Source organism: Triticum urartu, chromosome 7, assembly GCF_003073215.2.
Source record: "Triticum urartu cultivar G1812 chromosome 7, Tu2.1, whole genome shotgun sequence".
Taxonomy (NCBI): domain Eukaryota; kingdom Viridiplantae; phylum Streptophyta; class Magnoliopsida; order Poales; family Poaceae; genus Triticum; species Triticum urartu.
The window spans coordinates 712076156-712095272 of record NC_053028.1 but is presented as its reverse complement, the minus strand read 5'-3'; the positions used below and the strand labels follow the sequence as shown (position 1 = coordinate 712095272).

The 19117-nt window shown below is 43.0% G+C and overlaps 1 protein-coding gene across 1 annotated transcript; it reads left to right on the top strand.

Moving 5' to 3' along the window:
* Nucleotides 1-10196: 10196 nt before the first annotated feature.
* On the top strand, nt 10197-11531 carry LOC125519593. Its single transcript, XM_048684342.1, has one exon. It carries the CDS (start codon nt 10197-10199, stop codon nt 11529-11531), a length of 1335 nt encoding a protein of 444 aa, XP_048540299.1.
* Nucleotides 11532-19117: the final 7586 nt, after the last annotated feature.

Below are 19117 nucleotides of genomic sequence, written 5' to 3'. Positions count from 1 at the left end.
TGTCCACATCCTGAGTCAGTTTGTTTCAGCCCCCACCTCTGTCCACTATAGTCATCTCCTCCGTGTTCTACGATATCTTCGTGGCACGATCTCTCAGCGCCTTTTCTTTCCCCACTCCAGCTCTCTTGAGCTCCAGGCCTACTTTGATGCTACCTGGGCTAGTGATCCCTCTGATCGACGCTCGTTGTCTGCTTATTGTGTCTTTCTTGGTGGCTCTCTTATTGCCTGGAAGAAAAAGAAACAGATTACAGTTTCTTGTTCGAGTACAGAGGCTGAGTTGCGAGCCATGGCTATGTTGACGGCCGAGGTGATCTGGTTACGGTGGTTACTTGAGGATTTTGGTGTGACTGCTACTACCTCGACTCCCGTACTGTCAGACAGTACCAGTGCTATCAGTATTGCGCGTGATCCAGTGAAGCATGAGCTCACCAAGCACATCGGTGTGGATGCCCACTTTGTGCGCGCTGATGTGCAAGATCAGACTCTCGCTCTTCACTATGTGCCCTCTGAGTTACAGTTGGCTGACTTCTTCACGAAGGCACAGACTCGAGTGCAGCATGGCTTTTTCCTCTCCAAACTCAGTGTTGTTGATCCACCATGAGTTTGAGGGGGGTGTTAGATGTGTATAGTCTCTTTTCGGTATATCCCCATTGTATAAGGGGGTTTCTGCACTTTACCACACATGTATATGTATTGGCCTTTGGTCCTCAGTAAAGCTAGTTGCTCATTATCCAACAGCTATCAGGCAGTGGTGGGGCCATAGACTGAGGTTTGCTGGGACGATGGATGAAGGGAATTTGTAGCACCTGGGTGCTCCGCTCCCTATATAAACATTAAGTTCAAGATTTTCGGACATCAAACTCTGTTGTCTGATCTACTTTCGTGTGAAATTTCATGAAAAAAATATCAAGAAACGTATCCGTGGCAAAGAAAAAAGACAACAAAAAAAATCTTGTGTATAAAAAAACTGTTTGGATGGATTTTAGTCCAGACAATATTTTCTTCGCCACGGATACGTTTCCTTGTATTTTTTTGACGAAACTACACACGGAAGTAGGTTGGACACCCAGGTTTGATATCCCTAAATTCCCATTTTTTGAGGTATTTTGGTATTTTTTAAATTTAATATTTGTATAGGGATGTGGAGCACTGATGAGCTCCTGTGTAATTCCCGGTCGATGGACGGCTACTGAGCTCGATTGATTTGCTTTTACTAGCCACTGCATAGTGGAGCTAGGTAGCCTGCATCGCTGCTGCTTACCCAGTGATGATAACTTTTTTTTTTGCGGGGTAACCAGTGATGATAACTGTATATTACTTACACCTGAAGAAGGCCGAGATTCAGAAACAACACATGCATCCACACGAATGCCGTTAGTCGGCGACGTGCTTACTGAGACCGTGTGGTAGTTGATTTATCATACTGATGTTTCACTCCGTAGGAAGTAAAAGCGTGAATTGTTGAGACGATGATGAGGTACATGGGTACGTGTGGGATCGACGTTGCTCTGAGGCAAGATTCGTGAGTGCTTCAAAAGGAAGTTGCGTAGGCTTCCGACGAAGACGATGTCAAAAAAAAAGTGTTCCAAACGAAGATCAGGCGACACTAGCGAGGAAAAGTAAAAATAAAATTAGAAACAACTAACGGGGCATTCCGAGAATTGAACCGAGAATCCTACCAAAGCGAGAATTCTACCACTAGACCAAATGCCCTTTTGTACTTTTATATATTTATAAGGGAATAAATATATTTTTATAAATACATTTCTTGATGAATTTAATGATATACATCGGGGTCAAAGATGTCCTTGTAGCGATCAGCAAGGCCCCTGTCCTAACGCTGGTTCAAGACTTGATATCCCGGTTTTGGACCTTGAAGTTGAGAGCATGCTCCTCCACATTCTCCGTTTCTTCAAGGAATGCGTCATTATTGTCGTTTCAACATGATATGCCGCCGATGAATCCATGAACTCAGCGTAGAAGTACCCCCCCCCCCCCCCCCCCCCCCCCCTCCGCTAAATCCATCGTGTTTAATTCAAGTAAACAACAAAAAGGCCAAAAAATGTGTATGGCATCTGACGTAACCTAGGCGGTGGGCGTATCCAACAATGACCGTTGGGTGGAGTGTTGGAGGTTCGGCAAGGCCCGGGCGACATGGGGAAGCCGAGAAGGTGGTTGTGGTGAGCTCCAAGAGCGGGAACAGAGAGCAGAGGAGGAGGGCGGCATTTGGAAAATGAGGGAGGGGGTTGTGATGGGTCCGGGCTGTCAGATGGGTTCGTAGTTCTAGCCGGGAAGGTGATGGGTTTGTAGTTCTAGCCGTGTCTACCTTAAAGTAGGGATTCACGTTGGATGCTTAAAAGTGCCCAGATCATCCGGTCCCGACATTTGAACACAAAGTAGGGGTGTTCTTTGTAGATGCCCTTAGCAATAAGGTGAAAATAGAGTTAATATCACCATAAGTACGTGAACTTGCACAACGATAACAGATCCATACAAGAACTTGAAAAAACATGAAAACTAGTCACTTAAGTCTTGATGCGGTAACAGTTTGATACAAAACGTTGATTAGTTGCCAGATCGGCGCCATGTTATCAAGTGGCATGCACCTGTGTTATTTGTTTTTGCACAAAGCCCCCTGACTTATGTTGATGCATTAGAAGGTCCTGTGTTTCCCATTCCCCATTCCTCTGTCCAAATCCCTAACACCAAGCCTGAACCTACACTCCCACCGTTCGAGGGCTCCTGGTGATCGCGCACTTCGGCATCGCATGCCTCCGGCGTCGCGAAGGAGGGTGGTTGCCATGGCATTGGTACATCGGCCACGGGAGGCAGAGCCGGTCTCGCTTGCGGTGTCCACATGGGTAGCGGCCGTGGCGTTGAGACATCATCCACATGAGGCAGAGACGGTCTCAGTGGCAGCGGGACATCGTCCGCGCGACGTAGAGCGGTAGAGGCGGTATCGCTGGCAACCGCATCGGCTGGAGGAACGATGGCGAACAGTGGGTGGTCACCGGCGTTCTGTGAGGCTGAATACCTGCTGAAATATGCTAACGAATTATGATAGCATTTGTACTGCATGCTGACAGGGCTATGTGATATTGAAAACTTGTCTAATTGGTCAATGTAGCGATTTATGCTTCAATGTGTACCGAGTAGCTTCAATCGGCTTTGGAGTAGCGATTAATCGGTGAATCGTCCTAGTATCTGGATTAATCGGTAGATTAAATAGGAACCTGCGAACATTTTCTATTTTTTTATGTATTATACCCTACTCTCATGCTCTCAGCTACGTAATATACCAAAATATGGTACTGTTTGATCAAATCCTAACTATTGAGGAGCGACAAAAGGATGGGAGAGGTTACATGCCAATAATTTGGGCTTTGTTTGCCCATAAGTTAATAGGCCAGTAGCGATTAATTAGCCTAACAACCGATTAATCGGTCCGGCAGGCTAGCTAATCGGCCTAACATGCCATTTAATCGGCATGACATGTTAACGCGATGAATATTTGCTATTCGAATCGGCCATCCAACGAGTAGTGATGAATTGGCCCATTAACTGATTAATCGGATGAATTCTTGAACAATGTTTTCCTGTATGAGACACATGGAGGGCCAACCCTTGGATCTGCTCTCCAGAACATGCATCTCTTTGGCCACCTAAAATTGCTAGGTGATGAGATCCCCTCATGTGTCTTCACCGAGCCAGGCCTTCAATATCTCGAGACCATTGTGCTCAGTGGAATTGTCAAGTGGGACGACATCGACTACCTGGTGGAGGATCCTCTTCTTCTTCGTAAGGTCCGACCGAACATTATCCAACTCAAACTAAATGATGTCAGTAAGGTGCTCCAGACAATCAGAGATTGGTTGAGGAAGATATTGGTCCAAGAAGGAAACTGAATGAACCAGGTCCATAACAATTGACTTTGTGTTTTCTTGACATCAAGGGCAAACAGACTTGTTTTTCTTCGATTGCTATGTTTGATTTAGTTCTTGCTGCCTAATTATTCAAGTTTTTCTATTGTAATTCAATCATTTATGTATGCGAAAATAATTAATAAAACATGTTCATTTGTATTTAGGCTATTTTCTCATTCACTATATTCTTTTGAGTTTATTTGACTTTGATCCGTTTTATTCTGCTACAAATTTAACATATAGTTCTCTTGCATGGTTGAAAAAAATTAAAGCCTGTGCCAGGCTCGTGTAATCTTGTTTCCTTGCCTTTTCATTGCGGGATATTTTTGTAATCTAGATACTACTGTTGCTGCTACTTTATAGCTATTAGATCACTAGTTGAGATTTAGTAGAGTAACAAAATTATTGATCTACTAGTTCATGTTTAGGCGCATAACAATGAGTAATCTGCCATGGTTGCTTAACTAATTTCCAGAGGAAGGGAGAGACGGCAGCAGGTGATCCCTAGTCTGTCAAGACCAACAACGGGAAGAAAGTGGCATTGTTGCATCAAATGTCGTAACAACTACAACCATAGTAGCAGACACGTACATGATGACGATTTTGAGCAGATAGTGAGAGCCTTCATGTGACCATCAAATGATCTTACATTACTGCAATTTCAGCACATCTTCTTTTCCAAGCTTCAGAGTACCAAGTGCATGCACGTTTCCATATATTAACTATTAAATGTGTTTCTTCTTCTACCGTGCATGATACATTATAAAATCGTTCACTAGCAATAGTAGTGCATTGTGTGGTAGTACATATTCGGGATCAGATTTGTATACATTGGATCTGGTGCGTGCAAACAAGGGATATGCCTGCACACCATGACAATCAAATGCACGACACCAAAATAAAGAAGCTTCAATAACTTCTTCTAGCAAACAAATCACTAACTTCATAATGGAGAACCAAACATATTTCATGTGTTTTACACTTCAATTTCAACAAACACAGTCGAAGCTTCCATGTCAAAAGGACTCAGGATCCTGCATGCGCCTAGATGGTAGTTTCGACAGAAGGTTGCGACTGGGATACTCGATCTCATGGTGTTGCTACTATGTCCAATGCCTTGAGTCGGTGGATATCCATGCGTGCCCTTTGATCCTCCATGCCATCTTGCACGTCGAGTTACAACCTCGAGCCTTGTCGAGGCCGAGAATGGGCACACGCTAACTCTCTCCCTCCTCCTCCGGTCACCACGGCGAGCTCCAATTGTGGCAGGCCACACACACAAGGTGTCCGATGAAAACGCCGGAATACTTTTCCTTTCGTTTTTGTTTTTAGCTTTATTTTCGCAAAAGTGTGCAAGTGTAGTTGAAATTAGTTTTTGTTTTCAAAAAATCTCATCCTTTATTCATTCATAAGGATCGTAGCATCACTTACAATAAGACGAACAACCACACCTGGGGCGGTGTCCATCCAGATATTTGGAGGATAAAATGTAGCTATCCTAGCCAATTCATGAGTAACTTTATTTCTTTCTCTATTACAAGGATCATAGATGACATGAGTAAAGTCAAGCGACATAAAATAACAATCATCAAAGATAGCATAAGCTGCTGAAAAAGAGTAACCATCGATTAGACCAGCAACAACCTCCACACTATCAAAGTTTACCTCGATCTTACTGTATCCAACTGTACATGCGAGGTTCATTCCAAACCTCACCGCAGCTGCCTCCGCCGTGAATGAGTCAAAGCAAACATCAATCTTTTCATTTGCAGCTGCATGAACTTTCCATGATGGTCTCAGATGACTACTCTAACCGTCCCTGGAGCGTGTCCACATCAAAATCCGCATCAATGCTTACCTTAACCTAACCATATCTTGGTTTTAACCAATTGTCTGATCACACCTTGGCCTTAGGACTGTATGAGATAATGTAGTTAGCTGCTAAACATCTCACTTCCATATTAATTTGAGCAGCATTGTGTTTCTTCTCTGTGTGTCAACTTAAGACCCTCATACCACAAGTACCAGGCTGCCATTGCCATTGTTTCTTTCAACTTTGGTAGACCAACCACTTGGACATCTTGCTCTGGAAGGCACAACAGATTCTCCAAAATCACTTCACCAACCCTGTCGACTAGCAACGCCTTATTGATGATCTCATCAATCCCAAGGAGCTTCCAAACCTCCACAGTCACCTTGCATTCAAACAGTAGGTGTCTTATGGTATCCGGGCCCAAGTTACACATAGGGAAGCTCGGGTTTATCTTCAAATGTGTGTTCGCCAGAATAGCATGATAGGGAATAACGCTATGGAGCGCCCTCCAAATGAAGATTTTAATCTTGGCTGAACAAGTTAAGTTCCAAACTGAGTCCTGTGTGTCTGTTGGGTTAGAGGCTCCTGACGTAGCCTCCAGCTTATGGCCGAATTGGATCTCCCTTTCTACATGATAGGTCGAATGCACAGTAAAAAACATTGGTCTTTGTCAAATTCCAAGCCAAAAATTCCATCATTTCATGTAGTGGAAGAGGGATAGCCATAATCCTTTGAGCATCAACATGCCAGAATGGTTGTTGTACCAATTGTACATCCCAATTTCCTGTTCATGGATCAATAAGATCGCTAACCCATCAAAAGATTGTTTCCTCTAGGTGTTATAGCCTTTCTTGATGCCCTCTGCACGATCCTAGAATCTTCCCATATCTTGATTTTCTCACCGTCACCAACTGTCCAAATATGTTCAGGTCTTAGTGTTTCAACTCCTGCCATAATACTCTGCCATGTGTAAGAAGCTTTCCTTTTCAAAATTGCATTGATAAGATCTCCGTCTCGATTTTTTTTGCCTTAAGGATCAAGGCGCATAGTGAATCCGGGTTGTCAATGAGCCTCCTAGCCTATTTAGCTAAGAGAGCAACATTAAAACAATGGATATCTCTAAAACCCATGCCACCTTTGTTCTTTGGGTTGCACATGTGTATCATCACCCCACCAAAAACGAGTATAGCCTATGTGATTCCTTTGCAAACTTTTTTTGGGAAATTTAAAGAGGGACATCACATAAGTTAGTATAGCTTGAGCAACATACTTAATTAGAACCCCTTTACCACCTGAAGATAAGTATTTCTCCTTCCAACCAGTGAGTTTCAGAATTAACCGATCAATTAAGTATTTGAAGCAATCACTTTTATCAAGTCCAAGTGTTGCCGGGGGTCCCAGATACTTATCATTTAAAGCCTCGGTAATAATATTAAGGTAGGAACATACCTCAGCTTTCATGTTCACCTTATTGCTTGGACATAAAACTTTACTTGATTTATCCACACTAACAAGTTGTCTAGAAGCAACACAATACAAATCCAAAATTGACTTCAAACAAGCAGCATTTTGAACATTAGCTTTCATCAGAATTAGGGAATCGTCGACAAAGAGAACGTTTGTTACTGTTGGTGCATCTCGACAACGTTGACCCCCATAAGGTCTCCCGTTTGCTCGACATGTGATAGCAGTGCTATCAATCCTTCTATGCACAGAAGGAACAAGTATGGTGATAATGGGTCCCCTTGTCGTAAACCTCGGCCAGGTTTAAAAGTTTCTGTCTCCACTGAATTATATCTCACTTTCTACTCCACAGAAGAGACACAAAGAATTATCATCTTCACCCATTCATCATGAAACCCCAACTTCAATAGAATTGCTTCCAAAAAACCCATTCAACCCTGTCATAGGCTTTGTGCATGTCAAGTTTCACCACACACCAACCCTATTTACCAACTTTATTTTATTTTATTGCATGTAAACTATCATATGCTATAAGCACATTATCATTAATGAGCCTCCTAGGAACGAAGGCACTTTGGGTTTGGCTAATAATCTATGGAAGCAAAACCTTGAGTCTAGCAACAATCATCTTGAATATTACCTTATAAACGACATTGCATAAACTGTCTAAACTGTGAAACCTTTTCAGGAGTATTTACCTTTGGGATTATGACAATCGTAGTGTCATTCCACCCTTGCGGCACTACCTTTGAGTTAATAGCATTCGGAACATCCATCACAAGATCATCTCCCAACATGGCCCAAAACCTCTTATAAAGATCGCATGAAGAACATCCGGGCCTGGGCTTTGAAATCACTCATAGAAAATAGGCCCTTCTTCACTTCTTCGGCAGTGCATGGTGCCATTAGTGAATTATTCATCGCTTCTGAAACCCGCCAGTGGTCTTTATTTAGGACATTGTTATCTGGCAAAACCACCTGTGAGGTAAATAGTTCTTTAAAGTAGCACGTGATGATGTTGTTTAAATCCTCCAACTCTTCCTTCCAAACGCAGGAGTCATCAAGGAGCCTTCTAATACAATTTTGTTTCTTCCGAGCCGTTGTCGCCTTGTGGAAGTAAGACGTGTTACTGTCTCCGTGAAGGAGCCAGATCAGCTCCTCTTGATCAAGCAGACTCTCAATGAGTATTTGTTATTCCTTAAATTTCTGTTGTACCTCACTTGTGAAAGGTCCTGTTCTTAATTACTCCAGTTGCTTCTTCAGTTTCTTAATTATCTTTTTGGGCCCTTTTAGGGTGTCACACGGTCCCAAAGAAAAAGATCATCCTTCACTGCTTTTGTTCGAGCCGCAAGGGAGGGCCCCACCCCTGCAAGCTTCGCTCGTTCCCAATCACTACTGATAATCTCATTAACTATTGTTTCACTCTGCCATCTAGCTTCAAACCTCCTTTCACCTCTCGGTTGTTGTCCCATGACCGTAGAAAAATAAGTTGTCTCATGCCGAATTGGTGTCTGATCTGAATGAACATGATCCTCATGGATTAAATCCGCATATATAAGGGAACTTCTCAGCCCATTGTTCATTGCATGAAGTTCTATCGGGCCTTTCTCTGATAACACCTCTATTCCATGTAAATTTATCGCAAATGGTCATCATTTTTTGTAACCCGCAGTCATCCACGCAGTCTCTGAAGTCCTGCATGTATTGTCGCGGTATGGTTTTTCCACCTTCCTTTTCACCAGCAACCATAATTTCATTGAAGTCCCCTATAATCATCCATGGCCCTGTTGCATCATTATGCAGGGTTCTCATATGTGTCCATGATAGGTGCTTCATGTCCCAATTTGCTTCTCCATAAAACCTACTCCCTCCGTTCTTAAATATAAGTATTCTTAGAGATTCCAATGCTGACTACATACGGAACAAAATAAGTGAATATACACTCTAAAATATGTCCATATACATTCTTATATTGTCCTTCTTGAAATGTCTAAGTAGACTTATATTTAGGAATGGATGGAGTATCAAACACCAAGCTACACTATTGCCATCCATGTCAAAAGGATTTAACACCACTTCATTTGACAGATTGAAAAAAGGGCAAGACCTCCCGACCATCCATCACTATCAACAATATGAAAAAAGATCAAAACCTAACTTCACCCTTAACTCAGTTGCCTTAGCTGTATTCGGATGGGATTCAGACAAGAAAATCTCATCCGCTTTCACACACCCTTGAAGATCCAAGAGCTCTTTAACTGCAGTGGGTGAAATCATTGCACTACAGTTCCAATCTCATCCGGTCGGCGGAGACGACAATGAACGAAAAACTCTCAAACAGTAGAAGCCATCGGAGGATAGCAAACCCTAGTTATAATCCTAGGGGGCGATAGGTCTCGCAGGGAAATCCATCGACAGAACATCAAGCAAGCATCCAACTTTCATTTGCCAATACAATCACCTCGTGCTACAGTTGCATACATAGCCACAGCGCGGAGGGTCAGAAGGAGCAACGGCGACCCCGCAGCCGCCGAAGTGGCGGCCGCCGGCCGCTGACCTAGATCGCCTTGCGCGAGCAGTGGCGGACTTTTACGCCCGATTCCACGATCAGATAAGTCGTTCGTAGAAAGCACTAGTTCCAAAAACGCTGTTATATTTTTAGACGGAATAGTTGCTATCGATCAGATGGATGGATCTGTTTCGGCGGAAACAGCCACCATCGGCCGCGCGTCGGGTTTGTTGCGGCGGCGAGGCCATCGAAAAATGCCTGCGAATTACTTAATTCTCAGTTGCCTAGTTTCGGCGGCAGCGTAGTTGTTTATTTATGCCGGCGACGCACACAATGTGCAAGTTTATCTCTTTTTAATTTCGTTTTTTTATAGTCTCCCGATAGCCTCTCAGCCGTACGAGGTGCCCGCTAGATATATAGAGGCCAGTAGCCCACTCTCCCACCACATCCGTAACCTCGACCCCCTTCCTCCACGCCGGCCACAACCATGGCCTCCATCTCCATCCCCATCCCTGACGAGCTTATGGAGGAGATCTTCCTCCGCCTGCCCACCCTGAGCGCGCTCGCCCTCGCCTCTGCCACCTGCACCTCGTTCCGTCGCGTCATCAAAGGCCGCGCCTTCCGCCGCCGCTTCAGCGCGCTCCACCGGCCTCCCCTCCTTGGCTTCATGGACGCGGCCGGATTCCAGCCCGCCCAGGCGCAGCACCCCTCTGCCCCGCTCACCGGCGCCCTCGGCCGGTGTGCCGTGGATTTCTCCTTCGTTCCGGCCGTTGTTTCTTCCTCCTCCTGCTACGTCTCGCCCGATGAGGGAGGCCCCCGCTGGCGCCCCCGCGACGTCCGTGATGGCCGTGTCCTCCTTGATTGGAGATCCCTCCAAGCCCCCGTCCTCAACTACTGGAGCTACCCCGAAGAAGGCTACGAAGTAAGCATCCTCATGGATAGTAGAGAGCACGTTGACTTCTACGACTATGATCTCCGCCTTGCGTGGACCAAACGGGAGTGGTGCAACGCCGCTGACTTTCACCTCGCCGTCTGTGACCCGCTGTCGAGAAGATACGTGCTGCTTCCAACCATACCTGAGGACCTCGCCGCTCAGCCGCAGGATCGCCTATGGGAATTCGAGCCTGTGCTTGCTCCCAACACCAGTGATGACGGCGAGGAGGAGCCCTTCAAGGTGATATGCATAGCAAGATACCGGACAAAGCTCGTCCTCTTTGTCTTCCGGTCCACAACTATGCAATGGTGTGTGGTCGAGTCCCCTGTCTTCCCTTCTTTCGACGACATGTCCTGTTTTGATTGTGTACGCGGCTGCTTCTACTGGACACAACCTTGGTGTTGGAGTGACCATTTGATGGTGCTGGACATACGCACTCTGTGGTTTTCAACTATCAATTTTCTCACTGGCTACCATCTGCAGCTCACAGATACTGACCCCATCTTTGATAATCGGCGTCCAAATGCACTTGTTGTGGGTAGGGAAGGAGCCATTGAGATGTTTTCTCTTGTCTGTCAACACGGGACCTTTGCTCTCCACCATACCTCTCTGCAGAATAATTCAGATGAATGGGAGCTGAAGAAGATCATACAGCTGCCTGGGCAGTATTATGACTATTCTGTTTCCACAGTGGGTGCAGCCCAAGGATTCTTGTTCTTCCAATGCGCTCCGGACGGCATTCACATAGAGAATGTGGATTGTTATTCAATGGACGTCAAGACGTATGAAATTACCAAAGTTTGTACAAAGATGGACGACTTCTTAAATCTCAAACGTGCTCTCCCCTACTTTAGCTTCCCACCGTTGTTATCGGAACCAACTATTTGATCGACTGGTAAGGCTAATTATTATATTTTATGTTGCCATTGGTTTCATGCTCTGCTTGCTCTACTCGCATGGTTATATAGAAAGTTTATTGTTGTTCTATTGGTCTTGACTACCTTGTCAAACTAGCTATGAGAGGTAGCAAATTCATGGTTTGTCTCTGCACGCCTGTTCCGTTGGAAAGCTATTCTTTGTTGCCCATTCCTTAGGATAGAAATTGGCTTTCATGCTGGCATCTTCATATAGTACATCTTTAGTCATCATACTTTGCACTTACACATCATCCATCCAATTGAACGATGATGTTCAAAACAAGAATGTTGCATAACCAGTAAGCTGATGTTTGAAGGCCTTGAATATTCTATTTATGAGTACCCCGTATTTACCATGTTAGTTACGTTTTCAAGAACATAGGAGTCACCGCTATGGCCTGCTAATTTTTATGTGTATTGCTTCCAAACAACAATAAAAGATGACTCTGGGATTTTTGGGGAGCATGAATAAGCAGCTTGTGCGCCTTTATTCTTAAGCTGCTGCAGTTTGGCATATGCCACCTTACTAGAACGTTTTTATTGCATGTACCGCAGTTGCTTCAAAAACAAATTAACTAAATATATGTATGCAGAGCTGCTAGCCTTGGACCATACATCTGGAGTTGAATAGAGCGTGATCAAATTGGTGCCTGTTATTATTATCAGAAATGTATGTCATTAAGACACATGTATGTATGTATGCAAGCATGGTATCCCCCCTCCTCTTCCTTCCTTTTATCCATGATGTTAGTCCAGATGGTCAATCAGTAACTGAGAGTAGTAGCTTTGTTCTGCATGAAATGAATGAGTTAATTTTGTAATGAAGGTACTTCTGATAAGTTCATATAGAATTCCTGCCAAATTGTGGATGAGCTGCTGTGGTTTAGTTTCTTGAGCACTGAGCATGAATTTTTATCTTTGGCACTGAGCATGGGTGTTTTTCCTGACTACTGATGATGGATGTTTCCATAGAACCTGATGCATACAAACAGACTCTTCAAACCTGATGCGTGCAAACATCAACTTACTCATGAAACTTCAATTCAGAGGTTCAGCTTTCTCACATAAATGTACTCAAATTTGAGTTGAGAACATCAGGTCCTTTACCATCAAACTTCAGAGCATTCTCACATAAATGTACAGAAATTGCAGAAAGATTCTTTTCCTGTTTAAAAGGCTGTAAACAGGAGCCATAAAAGCGAAAATTGCCTTTGGAGCTCGGCCTCCTTGGAGGCCTCTAAATTCAAATTTCAAATTTCATCAAAATTCATATTTTTACATTCCAAAAAATTCTCAAAAAATACAGATATACATGAAGGCATAACACACATGTGTGTAAATTTTCAGTGTAAAATACGTTGAAATGAGGGCTGTGCAAAAATAACAAATCTGGAGCTTTTTAACACATGATACTATTCATCCTCCCAGGCCATGAATTTGTCTTTTTTGTACAGGTTGCATTTCAAAGTATTTCATCCTAAACTTTTACATACATACACATAACATCCTTGTTTACATGCACAAATTTTGTCAGATTGTGAAACCAAAATGTTTGAATTTTATTTTTTTCAAAAAAAGGCCTCCATGGAAGCCGAGAGTCAAACGTCCATTCTCCCATAAAAGCTACAACACACCCACAAAATTGCCTACTCTTCTAGCACCAGAGTGAACCAAATTCCAAAAACTTTCTTACTAGCAAACTGTCAGTGCAGAAAAGAGCATGGTCTCTGCGTTTTACAGCCCAAATTCAACAAAAACTACTTTGAGTTTTTGACCCATCAATAAAACCCAATATGGTATGCCACACAGCCTAAGCTGGCAAAGCAAAGTGATTCAGAGTCCTGCGAGCGCCTATGTCGCAGTTTCAGTAGCAGGCTGTGACTGGAATGCACGAGCCCGAGCTGCTGCCACCCGGTCCAACACCCTGAGCCGGTTAGTCTCCATGCGGGCCTTCTGCTTCTCTGGCTTACATACACCCCCTGCCCCCTCCATCTTGATACTCTCTACCTCTCTTGAGGCGAGGAATGTCCAAGGCCTACCTCACAAGATGTGATTCCAGGTTCCTGTTGTGTGCCATCAACACACATCATCATAGATTCAAAAAAATATTCATACTAACCTAAAGAGTATAGAGGCGCACCTTAAATAAACAATACTAGTAGATCATTCACAGCTTCTGTTAACTTTCATGGATGAGATGATTCTCATCGAACTTAAGTTTGTGTTTACTTAGAGCTAACAACAACTATGTCAGGGTCATCAAGGTATAGTATGAACTTCCATCAGCTGTCTTTTTGTAGATTCCGTTCAGCAATTCCACTTGCATGGGTTCCATATTATTATTTTCCACCGCTGGTGGATCTATATCTTGCACTGACTCCATGCCATGATTGTCAGTCACTCGAGGTTCAGTCCCCAGGATTGTGTCTCCATCTGCAACAGATAACGAACAATTGCTATAATTTGAATGTATGAAATACAGGTTAAGGATCCAGGAAAGTGCACTACTAAACTAAAAGCCTAACGTGTGACCGTGTGACCGTCTAAAAAACTCTAATGAAAAACTCTTCAATGCTACCTAACGTGTGATCGTCTTCGGCATGTTGGACTATTTGTACAAGAGGGTACAAAAGAGGAAATAAAAAGAATGACTATCCGCACGTGACATGTTTTACTGCTTGTACAATCTCTTATATTTAATGGATTAGAAACCATTGATTAGAGAAAGTGTGTTTGAGTATACCAAGAAAGGAATGAGGGCTCAAAGGCCATTGCTATTTTTCCAATCAGGTGCACTCAAAGACACTTTTGCTTTCAAACTGATTGAGGTCTATAGAAATAATATTATGTGTTTAAACTACTACATCCTGTACAAAAGATCGTAGGTTATTTATATAAACAAACTTCTAATGATTAAATTTTTATGATTTTTAATTTCTATATAAATAAAAATATATCTAAAAGACAATGAAATCTAGCACATCTGAAATTACCAGAGTTCGTACATTCAAGCATTAACTCACAATTAGAGTAATAAAGGGGACTTCTTCCTTGTCATCTTATGGTGTCACATGAGGCATGCCTAAATTAAGTGCACCGTTTATAATATTTGTAGTCCAACTAAAAATTAGGATTCCGGTTGCATGTTTTCATGTTGTGATAGATGCAATCCTCCCCATGGAACTAGTTCCTAATTAGATATCTCTTAATTCTTAATCTGTGTTTTTGTTCTAATAATCAATAAAAAAATACAATGTGATATACATATTTTTCCATGGATAGCTACACATACTTTAAATTGAAAACAATGCATTACATTATATGTGTTTTTTGTCTTCATATGCATCATTACCTCGTACAGGTTCTAGTTAGTATGGTGTTATTTCCATGTAAGTGCTAGTATAGATCATCGCAAAATAGGCATGCTAGTGTACAATTTTCTTTGCAAGCACTCTTAGGTGTGTTTTTTGTAGAATCAAGATTTTATTTCTCAGATAATCGAAAGGTCATTTACAAGGGAGTATGAAATAAAATAAGGGAAAGTAGTGCCCCAAAATTTAGAAGTTCTTTCACTAAAGGATTTCTTTGCTGAACTATTAGCAACTTCATTTGCTGCTCGCAGATGGTGGGTGTACGAGATCTTCGCAAAATCCATCCCTATCTCCTTACATTTGATCATAGTTGCCACATCCAAGCCCACATAATGTTCAGCTTCTTGCTCTGCCTCTGCTGCAAAACTGCAATCTGTTTCGATATCAACTTTATTGCACCCAATTTTTCCTGCTAGGTATAACCCATTCCTTATCGTTGTGATCTTGATGAATCAACACGGCTGGTTTGTGGGAGAAACCAAGTTATTGCAGCTATGAAATTTCCTCTTCCATCACGGGCAACAACACCTGTCGCACCCGGCAGTGTTTCATATTGGAAAGCTGCATCTACATTGATCTTGATGACATCACGGCATGGCTTCTTCCACATTTGATCTTACTTCCTTGTCGGCTGCTTTGATGAGTAAGCTCTAATGTAGTTCGTCGGAAGGACTTTAACTGAGACTGCAGATCTGTCCAGGTTTTGGATAGTTTCCCCTTTCACATATTGACGGCGTTGCCAGCAAATATACCATGATGCTACCATCACTAGCTCAGCCATTTGCAAGCTCTCATGGACTAAACAATCCGTGCCAAAAATCTCCAACGTTACAGACCCTGAATGATCCTCTTGTACTGTGTTTGCTATGATTTCATGTAGTCCCACTAGTAGAAAAAGGGTCAAATGTGAAGCACATTAGTGCCGGTTTGAATTTGAGCCAGCACTAATGTGTGCATTAGTGCCGGTTACAACGGCTAGCCGGCCGCTCTCATTAGTACCGGTTCGTGGTGAACCTTTAGCACCGGTTCGTGCCACGAACCGGTACTAAAGTGAGTGGTGGCAGGATGTTGTCAGTCCGGGGCCCCTCCAGCACCTTTAGTACCGGGTCGTATCACGAACTGGTACTAAAGGTCGTCCTACATAGACCCTTCGTCCACCCGAGCTCGCTCTGTTCTTCCCCTTTCCCCTCTCCTCTCTGTTCCTTTCCCTCTTCCTCTCAAGATCATCACACATTTTGCCCAAAATTTGTCAAGATTTGACGGCCCCCATCCATTCAAATGATCACAAAGGTTAGCAACTTTGTCCTTTCATCTCTCATTGCTAGATTAGCTCGTGCAATGCTTTATATAGTGATTGATTTTTGAGTTTAGTAATTTGGGAGGAATTATATATATGTGCTAGTATTTGATTTATATGTAATTTGAGGTCAAAAATAACACTTAGTTTGCATATGTAGGTGTGGTTTACTTAGTGCCTTCTAAATCTCCGTCGTAACCACCGTCGATCACCCGCAACGTCCCGTCGCCAGCACCACCTTGTGGTGAGCCTCTTGTTCATGAAGTTTTATATAAAAAGTTGATGTTTGTGTGATTTGGATATATAGTTACTCGTATAATTATCTTACCCATACGTTGTTTGTTATACATAGTGCCATGGTTTTGATATCCGTCCCCGTCGGCCCTCGTCCGGGTTATGATTCGGATGTGGTATATTCTCTTTTAAAACTATTCATTGCATTTCGTGTTTATGACAAATTATGCCCATCAAGTTGACATAGATATTTGTATGTAGGAGGTAGTTGAACCGGAAATTCCAACCGACCCTATTGTCGAGAGGTTAAATTTGGTTGAAAGAGAAAACGAGGATTTGAAGGAAAAATTGAAAAGAATTGAGGGGGAGAAGATGGAATTGGAGTTGCATGTTGCCGATGTCGTCGATGATCACAAGATTAAGATGGAGAAAATGTGCTCGAAGATTATAAAGATTAGAAAATATGCCATTCATAGTGAGGCTTGGTATCATTATGTTGTTGGATCAATTGTAACCTTAGTTGCGATCTTGATCGCATTTGTTGTTGCATTTAAATTCTTTAGCTAGAGAGTTATTTGTTTGTTGCATTTAAGTGTTGTATGATCTTTATGTATGAACTTTATGTATTGTATTAATTTGGAGTTTTCGGTGCTGTGTATTGAAGATGAGCCGGCAATGGATGTACGATGACCGATGCTCTCCCGAGTTCATTAATGGCGTGTGTACTTTTCTGCTTGCGGCTGAGGCAAACAAGCGGATGGATGGTTTTATGCCTTGTCCATGTGCTGGCTGTAAGAATGGTCACAATTACTCTACGTCAAGAACCATTCACGTCCACCTGTTTGAGTCCGGTTTCATGCCCCACTATAATGTTTGGAGCAAGCATGGAGAAAGAGGGGTTATGATGGAAGACAATGAAGAAGAAGAGGACGACGACAGCTATCCTGGCCATGGGTTCGCTGAATACGATGATACAACAATGAGGGAAGAAGCTGAGCCGGTAATGCGGGAAGAAGCTGAGCCGGCAATGCGGGAAGAAGCTGAAGAAGAGGCATCTGATGAGCCCGTTGATGATCTAGGTCGGACCATTGCCGATGCAAAGAGAAACTGCGCAAGTGATTTGGAGAAGAAAAGGTTGCAGCGCATGTTAGAGGATCATAAAAAATTGTTGTACCCGAATTGCGTAGGTGGCAAGAAAAAGTTGGGCACCACACTGGAATTGCTACAATGGAAGACAGAGAATGGTGTATCTGACAAGGGATTTTGAAAGTTGCTGGTAATGATAAAGAATATGCTTCCAAAGGACAACGAATTGCCCGAGAGTATGTACGAAGCAAAGAAGGTTGTCTGCCCTCTATGGTTAAAGGTGCAGAAGATACATGCATGCCCTAATGATTGCATCCTCTATCGCGGTGAGTACGAGGATTTGAATGCTTGCCCGTTACGCGGTGCATTGCGCTATAAGATCAGTCGCGATGACCCTGGTGATGTCGAGGGCGAGCACCCCAGGAAGAAGATTCCTGCCAAGGTGATGTGGTATGCTCCTATAATACCATGGTTGAAACGTTTGTTCCAAAACAAAGAGCATGCCAAGGCGATGCGATGGCACAGAGAAGACCGTAAGAAATACGGAAAGTTGAGAGTACCCGCTGACTGGTCGCAGTGGAGAAAAATCGAAAGATAGTACGGGAAGGAGTTTGCAGATGACGCAAGGAACGTATGGTTTGGTCTAAGCGCAGATTGAAGGAAATATGCCCTAGAGGCAATAATAAAGTTATTATTTATTTCCTTATATCATGATAAAAGTTTATTATTCATGCTAGAATTGTATTAACCGGAAACATAATACATGTGTGAATACATAGACAATCAGAGTGTCACTAGTATGCCTCTACTTGACTAGCTAGTTAATCAAAGATGGTTATGTTTCCTAACCATGGACAGAGAGTTGTCATTTGATTAACGAGATCACATCATTAGTTGAATGATCTGATTGACATGACCCATTCCATTAGCTTAGCACCCGATCGTTTAGTATGTTGCTATTGCTTTCTTCATGACTTATACATGTTCCTATGACTATGAGATTATGTAACTCCCGTGTGCCGGAGGAACACTTTGTATGCTACCAAACGTCACAACGTAACTGCGTGATTGTAAAGGTGCTCTACAGGTGTCTCCAAAGGTACATGTTGGGTTGACGTATTTCGAGATTAGGATTTGTCACTCTGATCGTCGGAGAGGTATCTCTGGGCCCTCTCGGTAATGCACATCACTTAAGCCTTGCAAGCATTGCAACTAATGAGTTGGTTGCGGGATGATGTATTACGGAACGAGTAAAGAGACTTGCCGGTAACGAGATTGAACTAGGTATTGGATACCGACGATCGAATCTCGGGCAAGTAACATACCGATGACAAAGGGAACAACGTATGTTGTTATGCGGTCTGACCGATAAAAGATCTTCGTAGAATATGTAGGAACCAATATGAGCATCCAGGTTCCGCTATTGGTTATTGACCGGAGACGTGTCTCGGTCATGTCTACATTATTCTCGAACCCGTAGGGTCCGCACGCTTAAGGTTACGATGACTGTTATATTATGAGTTTATGCATTTTGATGTACCGAAGTTTGTTCGGAGTCCCGGATGTGAT